Here is an 18,645-nt window from a genome sequence, read left to right as displayed (position 1 = left end):
TTGCTCCTCTGGTTTACCTGTATAACTACACCCAATCCTTGGAGTTGACATTGAATGCTTCTAACAAAAAATATACTCAAAAACATTACAGGAACACCCTGAAAACACATCGGACCTCAGTAGGAAATAAAAAACCTTGCTGGATATCTGTACTGATATGGAATGAAAGGATGTCACATAGTTTGACAGATATAAAAGTTATCAACCTACAGAGGGCTGAATTTAAAGACAACAATGAAAATATAAGTGAAAAAAGGATGAGGCAGGCTAGTCTGTTTTGCCAAACTTTTATTGCAGCATGAGACCGGGTATTATTATGCACCAGGAGGAACCCAGGACCCACTGCACACCGGGTCCAAGGATTTCATCCTTCAAATGCCTGTTGCGGTCTGTGCATCACGACCTGAATAAACCTCCCCAGACCATCACCGACCAACCACCAAACCGATGTTACAGGCAACATAATGTTTCCTAGCTCCATGCTCTTGAGACTGTGCCGGGAAACACAGCAAACCTTCTGACAATGGCACTTAATCAGTGCAGCATGGTGGAAGAGTTGGACTATCTGTGCAACCTCCAAATGCAATACTAGTGAAGAAACAGCCAGAAAACGTGAGCAGTGAGAAAATATCAGTGGCCTCCACCTGTAAAACCATTCTTGGTTTGGGCGTCGTGTCATTGTTGCTCCTCTAGTGCACCTGTTGCTAATTTCATTAACACCAAAGCAGCTGAAACTGATTACTAACCCCCTCTGCTTCTTAACTAACCAGATCAATATCCCAGAAGATTAGCTGACTTGATGCTATACTCTGATTAAAAAGTGTTCCTGTAATGTGTACGTTCAAGAGAATGCCTGCTGTAGAAGCGTGGTTTTGCACCTTGTAAAGACAGGTTTTTAACGGTTGGATTACATCACTCATATTCAACCAATACTCTGGAATAAATATTAAGATATCTCAGCCCCTCCTTTATTTATTTATTTTTTAAATACTGCTCTCATCATAGCCTTAACTTTATGCAAATTGCAAACTACATCACCAAAGGTTGTACATTCTGCACATAATCCAGACCTATCTGTCCACCACACTGACATAAACCCTCCTTAAACCTGAGAGGTCATGGCCTTCTGAGGTAGCCGTGCCCCAAAGAAAGAGGATTAATGGCAAAGATCATCTAAATGTCAACTAGTCATGTCATCTTAAAACAATACAGTATATCAGGATACTCTGCACAAAGACACACACACACCTCTTCTTATCTGACCTCTTCAAAGACCACAACAGGGACTTTTGTGTGCTCGTTTTCACCCAGTGAGCTTTGGAGATCTTTCAGCTCCTCGGGTTTCTCAGTGGCTTTACGGTTTAACCTTTGCAAGGTCAGGGTGAGTTCAGGGGAATAAAGGCAGCTCCAGGATTTACCTTTCCTCCTCTATCATCCACACTCACTGCGCCCACATGCTGAAAGTGACATATTGTTTTTAAAGCCTGTTTCAAGGACTGGGTCTGGTTTCAGAAGACCTGCAACTACAGGAAGCACATGGGAGTAGACAAAAGAAAAGCAAATATAGAAACGTTGCCAGTGCTGTCAAATTCATTAAGATCTTGTCTTAATTTGTTTGGTTTTTTGTAGGTGTGTTCTAAAGTTGCAGTGTCTTAATGATCTTTTATTATCAGAAATAACACAGAGTAGTAAAAAAGTAGAAAAAAATAAAGTAGTGCTCAAAAGAGGAAGGAGAGAATATAGCAGGAGGAGAAAACTGCCAGGACTTTGATCAGTGCTGTCAATGAATTTGCTGAGCACAGGGACTAAAGGATGGTGGTCTGATGGTGTGAGTAGTTTAAAGGATTGAAAAATTTTACCTCTTATATGTTAAAAATAATTCATATTGTAATGTGTGTGTGTGTGTGTGATATGTGGTACAATGGAAATGACTGCTGAATGAGGTATTCTATAAATGAGTGTGCTTGTTTGGCATGTTGACCCATGCAGTCTGAAAACAATGAAAACAATACAAAACTTGCAACGCTGCCATCCTCCCCAGCTGTGCTCCATGTTTATCCCACATATCTGACAATGTTAGCAAAATGATAAGAACTGAAAAGTTTATTAATTGACCCTTAGTGTTTCTATTTAGTTTATGATAGTTTACAGTTTATCTAGAGACTGTATATAAATGATGGATATTGTCATTATGGCATTACCCTATGTTGAAGCCTTCAGACTAGGGATGGGTTTTTATAATCGATTTATCGATTAAAATCGATTCTGGCTTGGATAACGTGAAATCGATTCATTAAAATCCTGAATCGATTTTTTAATATAAATTTATTTTGCCCGAAATGCCAGAATCTCCGGTGAAACCTCACAAAAATTTCAACAACCACCAAACAGCTAAGACAGTAAATGAGAGCAGGTACACGGATTCTGCATAAAGACGTAAACACACAGCGCGACCCGCGGATCAGAATCAGTGTGATGTCGCCTTTCTCACCTGACAGCACGGACACGGTCGGGGCTGAAAGCCACAGCTCGCTGATTCTGATCTATCGGTGTGTCTGCGCTTTGTGTTTACGCCCTTTTTGCGCTGATTCTAAAGCTGTTAGTTTTATCTCTCTCCAAACAATACTGACCGAACCAGCAGCAAAAGAAGATCCAAACTACGCTTCACATAAACATCGTCATGAAATCACTCTGACTTTTGATGTTTTGCTTCCATCACGATAAAATCACACTTCATGCACAGCTCTCTCTCTCTCTCTCTCTCTCTCTCTCTCTGTACTTCAAGAACAGTTTCCCGTCTAAAAATCTGTTTTCTGCATTATTCGCTTGCTTGTTACGCACAAGTCTACTGTTGTTTACAGCGCTGTCGGCCGCTGTTTTTTTTTCCCTTTTACATACTTCCGAAAAGAAAACCTAATTTCTGCCATTCAATACTGAACAAATTTAAACTTTTTAAAATTATGCAAAATGCAAAACGCTTAGCCGTGTCTCTAATAAAACCTCTGTAACTTCAGAGGTAACGTTCATATGTTGATTAATGGTTTTCTTTCGTTTTTGATGTACTGCAGAATATTTTTATAAAATCCCAGGCCAGGAAAACCACCTTCATGTTTTTCTGTGTTTTATCTTCAGCTACTTTGACACAGAGGCATCTGCTGTGACGCTTACACCTTTGATAAAGTCTTGCGTGTGTCAGCTTCCTTTTTATAGATACAAAAATATGTAAATGTACTGATCTGAATCATAATATTTCTGACTGTCAAAATTTCCCAGATTCAAATCGAATTGAATCGAATTGAATCGAATCGAATCGAATTGAATCGAATCGTGGATCAAATCGATTCGGGACCTTGTGAATCGGAAACGAATCGATTCTAGAAATCAGTGACGATACCCAGCCCTACTTCAGACAGCTGAGAAAAAAAGAACAAAAAAGAAAAAAACCCAAAACACTTACTGGAAAAAAATGAACAGCAGACCTCTTGAATGTTTTTTAGTACAACCGAACATTGTCAACAAAATTAAATCACACCCACTTGTCAATCAAGGCAATCACATCCTTAATTAGGCATATCTACAAGCCTAGATAAACTTGTAGCAGCTCCAAAATGTTAAAATGTAACCATAATTCAAATGTTGTGACTGGGAAAATTAGTTCTAGTGACCAAAATCATTTAGTGTGCCGCTGAAGTTAAACCGATAAACATGGATTGGATAAGAAGTTAACCAAATGGATGGATGCCTGGATAACTGGATGTATGTTAATTTCTATTGTAAATATGGCCATTTTTAACATGATTTTTTAGTTTTGGATCCAGCTTCATGTGGCCATTGCAGGAATTCCAGTTTTTGGCACTTTCCCTTTAATCCCAATAACACTGCTTGTTTTGGCTCACTGTGACTGTTAGTTAAATTAGATTTTGAGGAATATTTCAGCAATTTGTTGACAGCTCTGTAGTTTTTCACTAAGTATGAACTGTCGAAGGTTCCTTACACATATCTACAGCTTTGAGTGCTTTTCCTATTCAACTGCTTGTATTTGGGAGATCCAGTATATGTAACTATATAATTGTAGCATTTCTTCTGTTCAGCATCGGTTAGCATGCGAGCATGATGGTAAACATAATAAGCATTATACCCTCATTATAGTCACTGTGAGCACGCTGATGTATTTAGCACAAACAGCCTCACAGAAGCACTAGCGTGGCTGTAGACAAACAGCTGAGCTGATATCAGGGAGACTGCTGCAGAGTTATATAAAAGTCTACAGCCTGTCTCATATTTTCTCTTTCAAACACTTCTTTCAGCCCTAGCTGTAACCTCTCGAGGTCTCACGTTACCTCCACTCTTCTGCACAATTACCCAATGAAGTAGAAGCTACTGTGTTTGGCGTGCGGATGAGTTTGCATAGGGGTAGGTTAGGGGCGGGGTTGGGTGGAGGGGGAAAGCTTTTGTTTTTCTTTTCCTTTTTTTCACCCAATCTGACTGGAGAGCTCTCCGTATGTGTGAAGTCCTGAAGTGAGAAAAGATTGGGGACATGGATTTTGGGGTGGGGGATTATTGGACGAGATCACAGGGATGCCTTTACAGATTGCATGCATAGCCCATCAGATTTTAACACAGTCAATCTGCCTTCAGTGTGCAGACATAATGCTAACCCCCCATGTGTGGATCAGACACCACACAGACAGATAATCCTTCCTAAAGTCTGTCATTTGATGTCCACCCCCCAACCCCAAAAAAGCATCCATGTGTTATGCATACTTACATGCATGTTCTTGCACACACTAGCAAGGATTTGGGGTCACAGCATGCAAATGCTCTTTGGGTTTGGGGGTGTTACTGATTTAGTACCCTGGCCAGATGCAAACACACACCACTGACACAGTGTAGTCTGAATAATCACAGCAATCCTGTCCAATAAAAGTAACATTTGATTTGTGTAGAGTGAAAGCTTCCCTAAGTAATAACAACCCTGTTAATGTTTCATTCATATCTAATATACTTTAAGTCCATCAATCCATCAGCACAATGGCAGTCATCGCTTCTGTATCAACACAGCAAATCTCTTCATCTGCTGCTCTTCATCTTTGAGTCCTTCTCCATTTCTGCACCTCAGCACTTTACTTCTCAAACATCTTCCTCCCTCTCAGCATTCCCATCACGTCCTCGTCTCGCCATTTGCTCAGATTTCAGGTTTTATTCTCGGGGTAAGATGCAGTGACTGTTTAATATGTAACTGATACATTTCACAGTTCTGCAGCTCAGAGGAGAGCTGCACTCCTTAGCCTACACCTTGCTCGGTGTGTGTTTTTGAATGGCTCTGTGAGCTCGATCACATAAACGGAACTGTCAGAACGAGAGAGCGGGACCAGACTCAGGAAGGAAGGAGCTCCGCTCACATGAATCTCCGCTGGACGGCCCAGCAAAAGGAGCGCTGCCATTTTTGGGAGCAAGGAGCCATCTCCTAGGTGAGTGCCATAGCAACAGCCAACGTGGGCCCCAGCTTTCCGAGCTGTCCTTTTCAAGCTTCCAATCAAAAGTGGCAGGCCAGGTTTTTGTTGTTATGTGGCGTCTCCTACCCTCTCTCTTGGCCATTCTTCTGCCTCTCCTTTTCTCTGCCTCTGTGACATGGGCCTGGCCTTGTTCACCAGGGAGGCTGTGAGAAGACTGCAGAGGGAGAGGCTCTGTGGGAAAATGTTGCCAGACAACACAGGGGTATGTGACAGCGAGGGTAAGCTAATATTGTCTAAGTGGGGGGAAAGGGGTATATTAGACATTTAGATTGTCAGATTGTCAATAGTCCGCTACTGTGGTATGTAAATTATGCAAACTGCAAATTTAACGCTTTAACTCACACCCCAGAGCGTCATATTTAAACACAAACCAACATGCCTGTAAATTAGTTTACGTGTAAAATAACTGCCCTGATTCCCTCAAGTGTGTCAGCTTCAAGACTTTGTACTTGTTCTCAAACATACTTTTAATTTTGCCCCACGGTCCCATTATATATTTTACCTTAGAGAAATTAAGTTTCTAAACATCCTGCTATTTTGTGGGAAGATCACGTCTTGAAATCTCACTACTTTCTGAGCTTTTGATTTTGGTTTTACTTGTCAGGTTGTTTTTCATACAGTTAATGTGACTTATGCATTTTTTATTTATTTGCAGATGGCGGATGGTGGAAGATGGTGACTCTGTGTGTGGACTGGGAGCTGTTTTAGCAGTATAATATGTTGCACTTCACTCCTCCCTTCCCGAGGAGCTTCTACCCTGAGGATGGCACAGTAGTGCATTAAATAGCTAATCTGGTTGTTTGCATGTTGTTTGCAGAGCATGCATGTTTTTGTGCCCTTCCCATGCTTGGTTTCTCTCCAGGGACTTTAGCTTCCTAACTAAAGTCCAAAGGCAAGCTCATTAGGCCATTTGGTGATTCTAAACGGGCCGTGGTCCACCAGCCAGCAATACTAGTCCATCACAGGCTGACAGACAACCATACACACAACTCTGTGGTTGTCTGTCAGCCTGTGATGGACAAGCAACCTGGCCACGTGTGCGCCTTGTTTTCCCCGCTACAAACACAGACAGGTAATGATTCCTCTTTATAACAATGAGATACTTTCAGCTCTCCTCTTGTCTCGTAGGTCGACATGAGTTTTTACGCCAGATCCCCTTCATGATGCAACCCCAACAGAGATTTGCATCTCCAGCTGGAGTCGATCCAGAGACCTTTCGGTTGTCGAGCGAATGTGTAAATCATCCCTCATAACGAAACTAGAAGTCTTGATCTGACTTCATAAATGTAGTCAAGTAGTTTTCTGAGATAGTGTGCTGATCACTGATCAAAGTAAAGTAATTCAGGCTGCAGTGGTTGTTATTTTGAGCGTTTCTGTATTGCCAACTTTAATGTTTAAAAAACAGAAAAGGTGTTGGGCTGAAAGCTCGCATACCGCAAGAAGCCACTTTTACCGGTTCTCTGCATCATGAAAGGTGTGATGCTTCGAGCACACCTGCTCTTCATCAGACCATGAAGACGATGACCCTGATGACACTTTGGCTTCTAACCAAATGGCCACAAAACTAATGATACCCCCATCAGCCAGAGTGGGTAGTGCTAATGAGCAAATAGTATGCTAATATGCTGAATTAACATGTCAGTCATGGTTCTACATGATAAACAGCATGCTGTTACCGTGTTAGCATGCTGATGTAAAGATGTGTTCAAAGCACAGCATCACAGAGCTTCAATATGAAACGTGGTGGAAATGTGGTTGGTGTGGAAGAATTATACTTTAAGTATTAGCTCGTAATTTTAGATTCTTTGCTGTTGTTGATGTATTACAGAGTAATGGGCAATTGAGCCACCCGTCATTTCTTTATATTTTACTTCCAAGGAGCCAGAGCAACAGTCCTGCAGGCTTTCTGAAGGTCTTCCAAAGTTTTTCTTTGGACATTAGCTGCTTTTTCACTGATTTTCAGTACACATGTTGTACCTGATAATTTTCAGAGGAGTGTTTCTTAACACTGACCTAGGAGTTGTCCAAGCATGAACAGGACCTGAGAGATGGATCTGGCCCTTCAGTTGGTCTTAATGCAAGGATGGCTCTCCAGCAGCGATACTTAGGAAAGGGAAGTGGGGAGAACTGGACTGTAAATGAGTGGCAACAAGTCTTATGGTGTGATTAATCCAAATTAGACATTTTTGGTCAATTTGTACAGAGGAAGTCAGGACAGAGATAGAACAGTGAGTGTCTACAGCCATCTGTAAAACATGGGAGACTCTTGTCATGGTTTGGAACTGCATTTGTTGGAGATTTTGTCAAAATTGATGGAATTATGAACACAGAAAAGTACGATCATGCATTCATCTGGAAAGTATCTGATTGGGAACAACTTCATTTTTCAACATGACAATGACCCCAAATACACTGCCAATGCTGTAAAAAGCATAACTGGATGGAAAAAACATACACTGAAACACTATCAGTCATGGATTGGCTTCCACAGAACCTGGACCTCAACATTACTGCTATCTTCTTGACAGATAGAGGAACAAAAGGCATCCAACATCCAAAGAAGAGCTTTGAATGTTCTTCGAGAAACCTGGAGACCTATTCCTGAACACTCCTTAAAGAAATTAGAAGAAACAATGCGTAAGAGAGTTCAGACTGTGCTGAAGAATAATAAAGAAACAGGGATCAGCCCAAGACTTTTGCACAGTCCTGTATATTCATTTGACATTGTCATTAATAGTAATGCCCACGTTCTTGTGTTTGATGATCTCCCACAAACTATGGCACATCTTAAGCTTACCATTATATGTAAAGTTCTGAAATAATTATAACCTCTTATAACCGCAATGACAGAGCTGACAGTAGGTGTGGTGTTACACTTTATTACATTCATACAACAGTGATGAGTAATAGTCTTATAAGGTGCATGTCAACGAGTACAGCGCTCAGAGGTTATTAAAACGGTACGTCCACATCACAAAACACATGCTGAATAATTCACACATCTCTCACCGTTTCTGCTGTAGCTGTAGGATACATGTAATGAACGCTTCTGTCTTTATGTAACCAGAGAGCCACCTTGTGGATAAACGAGACACACCAAAGAGGAACGGAGATGACAGCATATATGTTATGTTAGTTATTTAAATTTTTAAAGTACACAAGGACAAGGATAAAGAAGAGACTAAGTTAGAAGGAGGAAAATATTCAGTTTCCCTGTTTTATTATTTATTAACCTGTATTATCCTATTCCATGATCAATAACCTCAGTGTGCTCTCTGACTACCGCTCCTAACGTGAACCTATTCTTTGCCGCAGCCAGCCGAGGTGGCGCGACACCTTCTGGAAGATGTATCCTTTGCTGCAGTCGGCCCCTGTTGGCTGACTCACCACACCAGTGAGGAAGAACACGTCCCTGTACAGGGTGAGCAGGGGGCTGCCGGAGCTCATGGTGCAGTCGGCGTTCTCACGAGGTGCAGTGCAGCCCATCTTGTTGGTCATCAAGTTTCCGTGAGTTTCCAGACACATGGGTAGCTTGTTGTACACCAGGGTGTTAAGAGTGAGCGAGCCCTGGAAAGCAGACCCCTGCTGTGGTTCCTTCCAGCCAGTGACCACTGTTGTGTAGTCACCTGCCATCAAAACGCTCTCAGCAAAGTCTCGTTCTGGCAGACAGGCAGCAATGATTTGTCTTTTAAAGATGATGCGGTCGCGGAGCTCAATCACAGCCAGGTCGTTTTCAGGGCGACCTTCCACATAGCGTGGGTGGACATGAATCACTTTAACATACAGCGTCTGTTGTTCAGTATTACTGCTGCTAGAGCTGTCTTTACCTGTGCAGAAGATAAGGAAGGGCGATGATGTTAGTTCTAAAAATCTAAAAACCGGCATGCAGCACAAGATTTACTGCACTTCTGTGCTCGAGTTCAGTTTTAGACTTGTGCAGAGCTGTTGCAATAATTATATTATAGCTTTATTATTATTATTATTATTATTATTAGATTATAATTATTTTATTACATTTTAAAACAGCACCTCAAAAAGAAACCATATTTAAATAAACACACTAATCTGCTGATGTAATATTCATGATTTATAAAGTGACAATTTTGGAAACTTCTTTTTTTGATGGGATTTATTCTGTAATTTTATTTAACAACGATTAGAAAATGGTAGAATTTTTCAATTTGTGGATTTGTGTTTAATTAGGTAAATGCTATTTCTTCTGAGCAGACAATGTAAGCTAAATAAATGTCGGTCTTTGATAATAAAACAGTTTTTACTGTTTTTACTGTGAGTGTTTGTGCTGATATGTTGTGTTTGGTTTTCACCAAACACAATGCTGTGCATTCTGGCCAGTTATCTCCACCTTTATCTTATTAGTCTGTTTCCAGAAGTCTTGTGCTTTCTTCAGATATAAACCTAAGCTGTGCTGTCATTGTGTTTTTAGAGAGAACAGGCTTTCTCCTGACAACCCTTCTAACATGTTCAGTCTTATTCTGGAAATATAATATTTAAAATACTAACTTAGGCCTGTAGAGTCTCATATGTAGCTCTTGGGTCTTTTGCAGTTTCTCTGAGCATTCTTCAAATTTGCTGGGACGTCCGCTCCTGGTCAGATTGTGTTAACACATACAATACCTAAGTGCTCCAGACCAGCAAACTGCCAAAACCTCTGCTTTTATAGAGGTGCTCGCACTCACTGATGAAAATTTAATCAAATGCATTTTATTAGTAGCATCTGGCCACTAAAGACCCTTCAATTCCTATAGTACAGCCTAGTGCTGCAGAGTCCAGTGAAAACTCTTTTTCACTGGACTATTTTCTTAAAATGTTACATTATTTCTGTACTCATTAAAAACTGCTTGCATCGTTAATTTGTGGTGACTCTTCTCTAAAAACTTTTACATCCATGCCTGTCCAATCTTTCCCTCACCATTTACAGCTTGTACTGAGTCTGATGACTGAAAAGACTTTTCACTTAAATATTTATATTTTAAGGCACATGCTGGCTTCTATACAGTGTGCTGCCATGTCTGTGTTTTTTCATGCCATTAAAAAATGATAATATATCATCACAGGTGGAAATGTAACATAAACCAAGAAAGAGACAAATTTTTTCTGAATCTGAAAGGAAAGCTTGGATAGGTCCCTCCACACACAGTAACATCTATGGTACTGTTATTATTTATCCTCCTGAGAACCGAGGGGAAAATTAATCTTCGGATTTAAGTTTTTTGTGATGTCCTTCCTCTTTGGAGCTGAAAGAGGTCATCCAAACACATGAGATATCAATGGAAAGCCCAAGATGTCCTCTATTTAACACATCAGGACTTAGTAGGATAGCTTAAATGAGTCTAAAGATATAAAGACCGAAACCAAATGTCCATTACAGAGGACATAAACTAATTGGCTGGTTCTCAGGAGGATATGTTACTGATTTCCTTCATACAGGATGGAAATCATTACAAATGCAAACACCCCCCTTTTGAATCTATACTTAAACATTTTGTATACATATTATGTACAATTTTTTTATTATTTTAGATTACATTTTTGGGGGGCAATGGAAAACTAATTTATGTATTATAAAATGTACAATACATATCATTTACTACCTACTTGCAGTGTTTGTATACTCTTTGTTTACTCACCAACAACCACCTGGAAGGATGGGTATTTGTTGGCACACTGAGCTGTAGTCAGGACAAAGTTCTCCTTCAGTATGACTCCGCTACAGAAACCTGCTGACTCTGAACTCACCAGAACAGCCTGCAAACAGCACGACAGTTAAGACCCTGCATCTCTTTTGATACCTTTGAGAAACGCACACTCATACACTGATAGCATTGTGTCTTTTTGTTAACGAGTGTCCTCCTACCTGCCACGGACATTCTGAAGACAGACAGGCAATTCCTTCAGGGTTACTGGTGCTGATTCTGGGCAATTTGCCTTGCAACTGTTGTAGACGGAACACCTTACCGCAGGGATACTCGACTGACAGAAGGAGATGATTATGATTATTTTTTTGACTACATTATTTTTGAAGTACGACGGGCATATCTAGCAATAGCTTTTGTAGTCAACAAAGCAGTCTGTGGGGAAATATCACAAATCCTCTTTTCATCTGAGCTGGCTGGATGGGTGTCTTGATTATATCTTTGACAGCATCATGTAAGCAGCACAATGTTAGAAAAATGACTGAAAAAGTAAACAAACATGGGCAGATGGGTCTCTTGTCTATGCCCTCTAAGAGAAAACTGTTTTTTCCTGCTCTAAACGCCATTTTCACTTCTAACCCTCGTGCTGTAATAAATTCAGCTCTTCATGAGGTACTATGGAGGTGCATGGGTCAGCATTGTTTTGCCTTACAGCAAGAAAGTTCTTCGTTCAGATCTCCTGGTTGGTTGGAGGCTGTGTGAAGGTGGCATATTTTCACTGTCCCTGTGGGTTTTCCCCCAGTATTCCAGCCTCTTCCCACAACCCAAAGACAGATTGTCGGATTAAGCAGAGATGCTAAATCGACTGCGGTACCCTGGTGTGACCTCATTTTTATGCAGTGTAAAAATGGTCACAGAATTTCTAAACACAGCCAAGTGGTGGAGGGTGGCCTCCACCACTTGCCCTTTGGTGGCCTCAGCATCACCTCTCTTCTGGCTTCATTAGTAGGTGACATGCATCTCGCACTGGGATCATAATATCCTATTAGAGCGATTGGAACATGCTGTAGGTATTACAGGTACTGCGCTGCAGTGGTTTGTATCATATCTATCTAATAGACTCCAATTTGTTCAAGTAAATGAAGAGTCCTCTTTACACACTAAGGTCTATTATGGTGTTCCTCAGGGTTCAGTGCTAGGACCAATTCTATTTACATTATACATGCTTCCCCTAGGCAGCATCATTAGAAGACATAGCATAAATTTTCACTGCTATGCAGATGACACGCAGCTCTATCTATCCATGAAGCCAGGTAACACACACCAATTAGTTAAACTGCAGGAATGTCTTAAAGACATAAAGACCTGGATGGCCGCTAACTTTCTGCTTCTTAATTCAGATAAAACTGAGGTTATTGTACTCGGCCCTGAAAATCTTAGAAATATGGTATCTAACCAGATTCTTACTCTGGATGGCATTACCTTGGCCTCCAGTAATGCTGTGAGGAACCTTGGAGTCATTTTTGACCAGGACATGTCCTTCAAGGCACATATTAAACAAATATGTAAGACTGCTTTCTTCCATTTGCGCAACATCTCTAAAATTAGAAATATCCTGTCTCAGAGTGATGCTGAAAAACTAGTTCATGCCTTCATTACTTCCAGGCTGGACTACTGTAATTCTTTATTATCAGGATGTCCTAAAAACTCGCTGAAAAGTCTTCAGCTAATCCAAAATGCTGCAGCAAGAGTCCTGACAGGGACTAGGAAGAGAGAGCATATTTCTCCTGTTTTGGCTTCCCTTCATTGGCTTCCTGTTAAATCCAGAATTGAATTCAAAATCCTGCTCCTCACTTACAAGGTCTTAAATAATCAGGCCCCATCTTATCTTAATGACCTTGTAGTACCATATCACCCTATTAGAGCACTTCGCTCTCGCTCTGCAGGCCTACTTGTTGTCCCTAGGGTATTTAAAAGTAGAATGGGAGGGAGAGCCTTCAGTTTTCAGGCCCCTCTTCTGTGGAACCAGCTTCCAGTTTGGATTCGGGAGACAGACACTATCTCTACTTTCAAGATTAGGCTTAAAACTTTCCTTTTTGCTAAAGCATATAGTTAGGGCTGGACCAGGTGACCCTGAATCCTCCCTTAGTTATGCTGCAATAGACATAGGCTGCCGGGGATTCCCATGATGCATCGAGTTTTTCCTTTCCAGTCACCTTCTCACTCACTATGTGTTAATAGACCTCTCTGCATCGAATCATATCTGTTATCAATCTCTGTCTCTCTTCCACAGCATGTCTTTATCCTGTTTTCCTTCTTTCACCCCAACCGGTCGCAGCAGATGGCCGCCCCTCCCTGAGCCTGGTTCTGCCGGAGGTTTCTTCCTGTTAAAAGGGAGTTTTTCCTTCCCACTGTCGCCAAAGTGCTTGCTCATAGGGGGTCATATGATATGATTGTTGGGTTTTTCTCTGTATTTAATATTGTGCTATCTACTGTACAATATAAAGCGCCTTGAGGCGACTTTTGTTGTGATTTGGCGCTATATAAATAAAATTGAATTGAATTGGGGCAGTTTGCAGCCAAGTGTGAAGCAGCAAAAATGACAGATAGCACCTCCTAGTCCATGATTCCCACTTCAGGTCAGGGAAAAACTGGTACCTGAGAGAGGGAGTTCAAATATGTCAGGGTCTTGTTCATAAGGGTGGAGCGGGGAGACTGACAGATGCATTGGTGCAGTTTCAGCAGTGAAAGTAAAATGAGTATATCTGAAGAGAGAGCTAAGTGTCACAGTTAAGTGTTGATTGATTTACATTCTCGCCCGAACACACGACCACAAAATCTTTGTAGTCACAGAAAGAATGAGATTTTGGATACAAAGAATGGAAAAGAGATTCCTCGGCAGGGTGGCTGGGTTCTCCCTTAGAGACAGCAAGAGGAGCTCTGTCATTCAGGAGGGCCACAGAGTGGAGCCACTACCACTCCACATCGAGAAGTCCTTAGTATATCTACTGTGGTGCTTCCTAGGGGAAGTATTTCTGTTATTTCCTACAAAGAGGAACACAATGGAGAGATTATTTATTATATATATCTCAGCTGGCCTTAGTGATCCTGGAAGAGCTGGAGGAGGTGTCTCACTGAGTGGGTCTGTGCATTTATGCTTAGACTGCTTTTGTTGCAGACCCGCATAAGTGGTAGAAGATGGATGGATAACCTTTATGTATTTTTTTGATGTACTGCCAAAGGTTTTCCACCACCCACAATCACTGGCAACTAGTAATCTGCCATGTTATTCAGTAAATAATAGACACAGGCATAAAACACAGATTTTTTTTTTTCAAACTTGAACAAAGAACATGCAGAAAAAAGTAATTTCGATACATGACAGATGTACCTTGAGGCACACACTGTTTCTTGTCTGTGTTGAGCTTCCACCCGCGGGCGCAGGAGCATTCGTAGGATATGTAGCCTGGTTTACAGAACTGAGAGCAGCCCTGGTCCTTTTCCAGAGTGCACAGAGTCTCGTCTGCATTGCGAAAACAAAGTGGAAAGCTTGCAGAAGTTGCAAAGCAAATCAAAAATGATGTTCACGTACGGAATCCTGATGTCTCCTTCTCACCTTTCTCGCAGAGGGCTCCAGTGAAACCCGACTTACAGACACAGTCGAAGCCTCCAACGCTGTCTGAACACATGGCTCCATTCTTGCAGGGCTTCTCTGCGCACTGATCTCCATCTGAACACGGAGAAGTTAATAAGCTGTAATGCAGTGCTAATGCATAGGCAGTAATGGACAATCCTTTTAATAATGCACTTACCAACGTAGACTGACCAGAAGATATCCTGGAGAAGAAATAACACGGCATAAGTAAACAGCTGGAGCTGCACAGTGGCTTTCTCTTTACAAACAGAGGCGCAAAGGAGGTTTGAGGAAATGAGGAGGGGATTAACAGTGGGCTCACCGTGCGGTATGTGTCTTGGAAGAACTTTCTGGCCTCCTCGTAGCTGCACACCTTCTCCATGCAAGCCTGCTCCAGAGTGGAAGGTGTATTTCTCTTCTGACGGGAGATTAAGGAGGTTGCCTGCTCCTTGTCCAAAAAAACTGAGGGGACACATAAAGTCTCAGATATCATAGCATCAAAGACTCAGTATAGCTTAGAAGTACTAAACAGACCATTAACCATTAACTTAATATAAGCCAAATAAGCTGCATCTCACTGACCCAGCGCCAAGACGTCTGCTCCATAAAACGACTGACCTGACTTTCTTAGCACTCCATGCTGCCCTCCTTACCTGTCTCAGGGGCGTGAATGGCCACCGATGCCCCAGCCAGCAGACACAGCACCGCAGCAGATGTGGTCACGAAGTGCATGGTGCCACTGAAGTGTATCCCAGCTCTGAGGCAATGTGTCAGTGATGCAGGGACCGCTGTACAGTAAGACACAGAGACAAGCAGAGTTTTTGATGCATGAGGATTTCTGGGAAAAGACATTAAGCAGTAGAAGGACATGCAGCAGAGAAAGAAGTAGGCACTGTTTAATGTTTTAGAAGGCTGCAGTCAGAAAGAATGAAAATCGCTGCCTGGGTGTTATGAAGCTGTAGTTCACTCAGTTATTGCGCAGTAGTGGCCGCAGCTGGCTCACTGGTTCTTTATAAAGTTAAGCACTTCATTTGGGGAGCTCTCTGAAGCGAGCAAACAACAGCACTACCAACCTGCTAGAGAAACTGATTAGAGATAAAACATGTAAGAACCAGTGTACCTCTGCTTCTCCTTCCTTTCACTGTGACAGAGAAGCTATTGCATATAGTTACCTTATTCAGCTACTATTATTATTGAGTCATCATATTAATTATTATTGATTGGATATCCATTATATGACAATGTATTTCAAATCTGGTTAAAGGATATTTACATCTGCAGTCACGGAGCTGTGTGTGGTACTAACTATCTGGTTGGACTTCATTCATTTTCATTAATAATGAAAATGTTTCTGCTTTTTTGTTCTGTTCTTTTGTTTCCTGTTAGATATTTTATTTTGTATGTGCTTTTTTATTATTGTTATTTATAAAAAAAAAAAAAAAAAAGAGGCTCAGAGCTCTGAGCATGGACCACATATGGCTAGCATCTATCTCACCAGATGCTATATAAAGTATATGTGTTGTACAATTAAAGAAATGGATGAATAAAAACCTTTTTATTTAGGGTCTGATCTTTACAATTGGGAAAACAGTTGGGTGATGATGCATTAATAAAAAATAAATACATATCTTATTTTGTAACATCTCACAGCCAGGCACAACCATCTCCAGGGTTTATAGAGTATAGTCCAAGAAAGAGAAAACATCCGGTGAGCAGGTCTCTGGGAGAAAATGCCTCGTTGATGCCAGAGGTCAGAGGAGAATGGTCAGCCTGCTGCAAGCTGATAGGAATGCCGCAGCGACTCATAACTACTTGTTATCAAGGTATGCAGAAAAGTATCTCTGAAGTATCTGATTGGGTACATCTGCAGAAGACTATGCGGTTTGTCACTCCTGTTGGCTAAGAACAGGAAGCTGAGGCTACAGTTTGTCCATTACAAACATTGCCTGGTTGTTTGAGTCTGGATTCTTCTGCGACATTCAGACGGTAGTGTGAGAATTTGCCAGAAACAACATGAAAGCATGGATCCCTCCTGCTTTGTATCAAAGCTTACAGCTACTGCTGGTCGTGTAATGGTGTTAGGAATATTTTATAGGCACACTTTGGGCCCACAAGTACAAACCCAGCATCATTTAAACACCACAGTCTACTTAAGTATTGTTGCTGACCATTCTCATCCCTTTATGTCCACGGGGTACCCATCTACTGATGGCTGCTTCCAGCAGGATAACAAACCACGTCACGAAGCTCTGATCACCTCAAACTGGTTTCTTGAACATGACAATGAGTACTCACTGTACTCTGATGGCCTCCACAATAACCGGATCTCAATCCAATAGAGCGCCTTTGGGATGTGGTGGAAGAGGCGACTCACATCATGTATGTGCATTTGACAAATGTGCAGCAAATGCGTGATGCTATCATGTCAACATGGACCAAAATATCTGAGGAATGTTTCCAGCACCTTGTTGAATCTATGACACGAAGAATCAAACCAGCTCTGAAGACAAACGTGGGCCCAACCCATAAAATGCACTTATAAACAAACATCTGCCTCTGCCAAACATAAACAACAATATGCTTTCGGTAGCAAGTTAATGACTCTATTAGTACAGTCTTGGCTTTTCATGCTTCATTCTAGAGGTACATGGTTGGTATTGCAACAAATACGGACATAAAGCAGCATCCACGCCTTTTAAACAGGATGCTGGGCGCCTACATGATGCTACACTGTAGCAGAGTCACTGTTTTCATGGCGGGGTGTCTCAGCAGCCCTGAAGGAGAAATTCAACGAACAATAACAACAACCACAGCAGCAATGCTGTTCCGTACTTACCGTCCCGGACTGAATGGAGGAGCCGGCACGGCTGATGCTCCTTCGCCTCTGTTGTTCTGAGACACACAGCGGCCTCGCAGACGGATCGGGCCTGTCGATCCAAAATAACGAGTTCTGATTACATCCGCGCCTGCCCACTCCTTCCCTCACTCCCTCACTGTTTACAGCTTGCACCGAGTCTGATGACCGAAAACAACCACCAGAGGGCGCTGTGAGACAAGACAGAGCCTGGGTGTGCTGATCGATAGCAATGAAGTTGAAGAATAAAACCATCAAAAACTACACCAGAAGCACAGGCGACTAAGATGACAATACAGGCCTCAAGTTTAAAAAATAAAATAAAATAAAGGAGAAAAAGACAAAGTGAGAGTGAATAGTGCCGATGAACTTAAAACACATGCCTGTTAATATTTCTTTAAAGGCTTTATTTCAGACACGTTTCACTGCCATCAAGATATTATGAGTGACATAACCTTTGGGGCTCGACTACCTAAACAGCAAAGTCGAGGGGTGAAGTTAAGACAACACAGAACTGCAAAAGTGAAGTGGAGCGTCTGTGTCTTAGACAGTCTCCACCTGACATCAGGCAATGATAGTAATCAAAGGATCTTGAGAAGACACCAACAGCAGCACACATACGCACTCTGATGAGGTCCATTTTGAATGACTCAAAGTAGTGGAGCTGAAGCCTAGCAGGCTCCAGCTGCCTGTGTCGGGCCATCTGTCAATCAAAACAACCACACAATGGATGTTTTTCTTTTTTTTGTTTGGTTTGTTTGGTTTTTGAGTGACTGATACCAGAAGCTAAATAACAAGACAGATTTGCTCTTTCTTTTTTGTGCTTAGTTGATATTTTGGGAATATTATTTAATAAGTGAGAAAGGGGGGGATGACTGACAGGTGGATTGGGGCAGATCTGTTGTGGTCAAGCTACATTCCTGTGACCCTCTTCTATAGTCACGAGCTCTGGGTAGTGACCGATAGAATGAGGTTGTGGATACATGT

The 18,645-nt window shown here is 41.6% G+C and overlaps 1 protein-coding gene across 1 annotated transcript; it reads right to left on the bottom strand.

Annotated features, from left to right (window-relative positions):
* Nucleotides 1-8,379: 8,379 nt before the first annotated feature.
* On the bottom strand, nt 8,380-17,796 carry proza (protein Z, vitamin K-dependent plasma glycoprotein a). The gene is made up of 9 exons (XM_063471815.1): nt 17,641-17,796; nt 15,458-15,592; nt 15,127-15,266; nt 14,983-15,007; nt 14,787-14,900; nt 14,562-14,693; nt 11,392-11,507; nt 11,165-11,282; nt 8,380-9,343 (listed from the first exon to the last, which is right to left on the bottom strand). Exons 2-9 carry the CDS (start codon nt 15,534-15,536, stop codon nt 8,805-8,807), a joined length of 1,263 nt encoding a protein of 420 aa, XP_063327885.1. The 5' UTR covers nt 15,537-15,592; nt 17,641-17,796; the 3' UTR covers nt 8,380-8,804.
* Nucleotides 17,797-18,645: the final 849 nt, after the last annotated feature.

This window comes from Pelmatolapia mariae, linkage group LG4 (genome assembly GCF_036321145.2).
Source record: "Pelmatolapia mariae isolate MD_Pm_ZW linkage group LG4, Pm_UMD_F_2, whole genome shotgun sequence".
Classification (NCBI taxonomy): Eukaryota; Metazoa; Chordata; class Actinopteri; order Cichliformes; family Cichlidae; genus Pelmatolapia; species Pelmatolapia mariae.
The sequence above is the reverse complement of the archived record's forward strand: the minus strand, read 5'-3'. Positions and strand labels throughout refer to the sequence as shown.

Coding starts and splice junctions, on each gene's coding strand:
- proza (XM_063471815.1), bottom strand. CDS start 15,536: ATGCACTTCGTGACCACATCTGCTGCGGTGCTGTGTCTGCTGGCTGGG. Junction 14,901..14,982: donor CTTCTGGTCAGTCTACGTTG/GTAAGTGCATTA, acceptor CTCCGTGTTCAG/ATGGAGATCAGTGCGCAGAG. Junction 9,344..11,164: donor ATCCTTCCAGGTGGTTGTTG/GTGAGTAAACAA, acceptor TCTTCTGCACAG/GTAAAGACAGCTCTAGCAGC.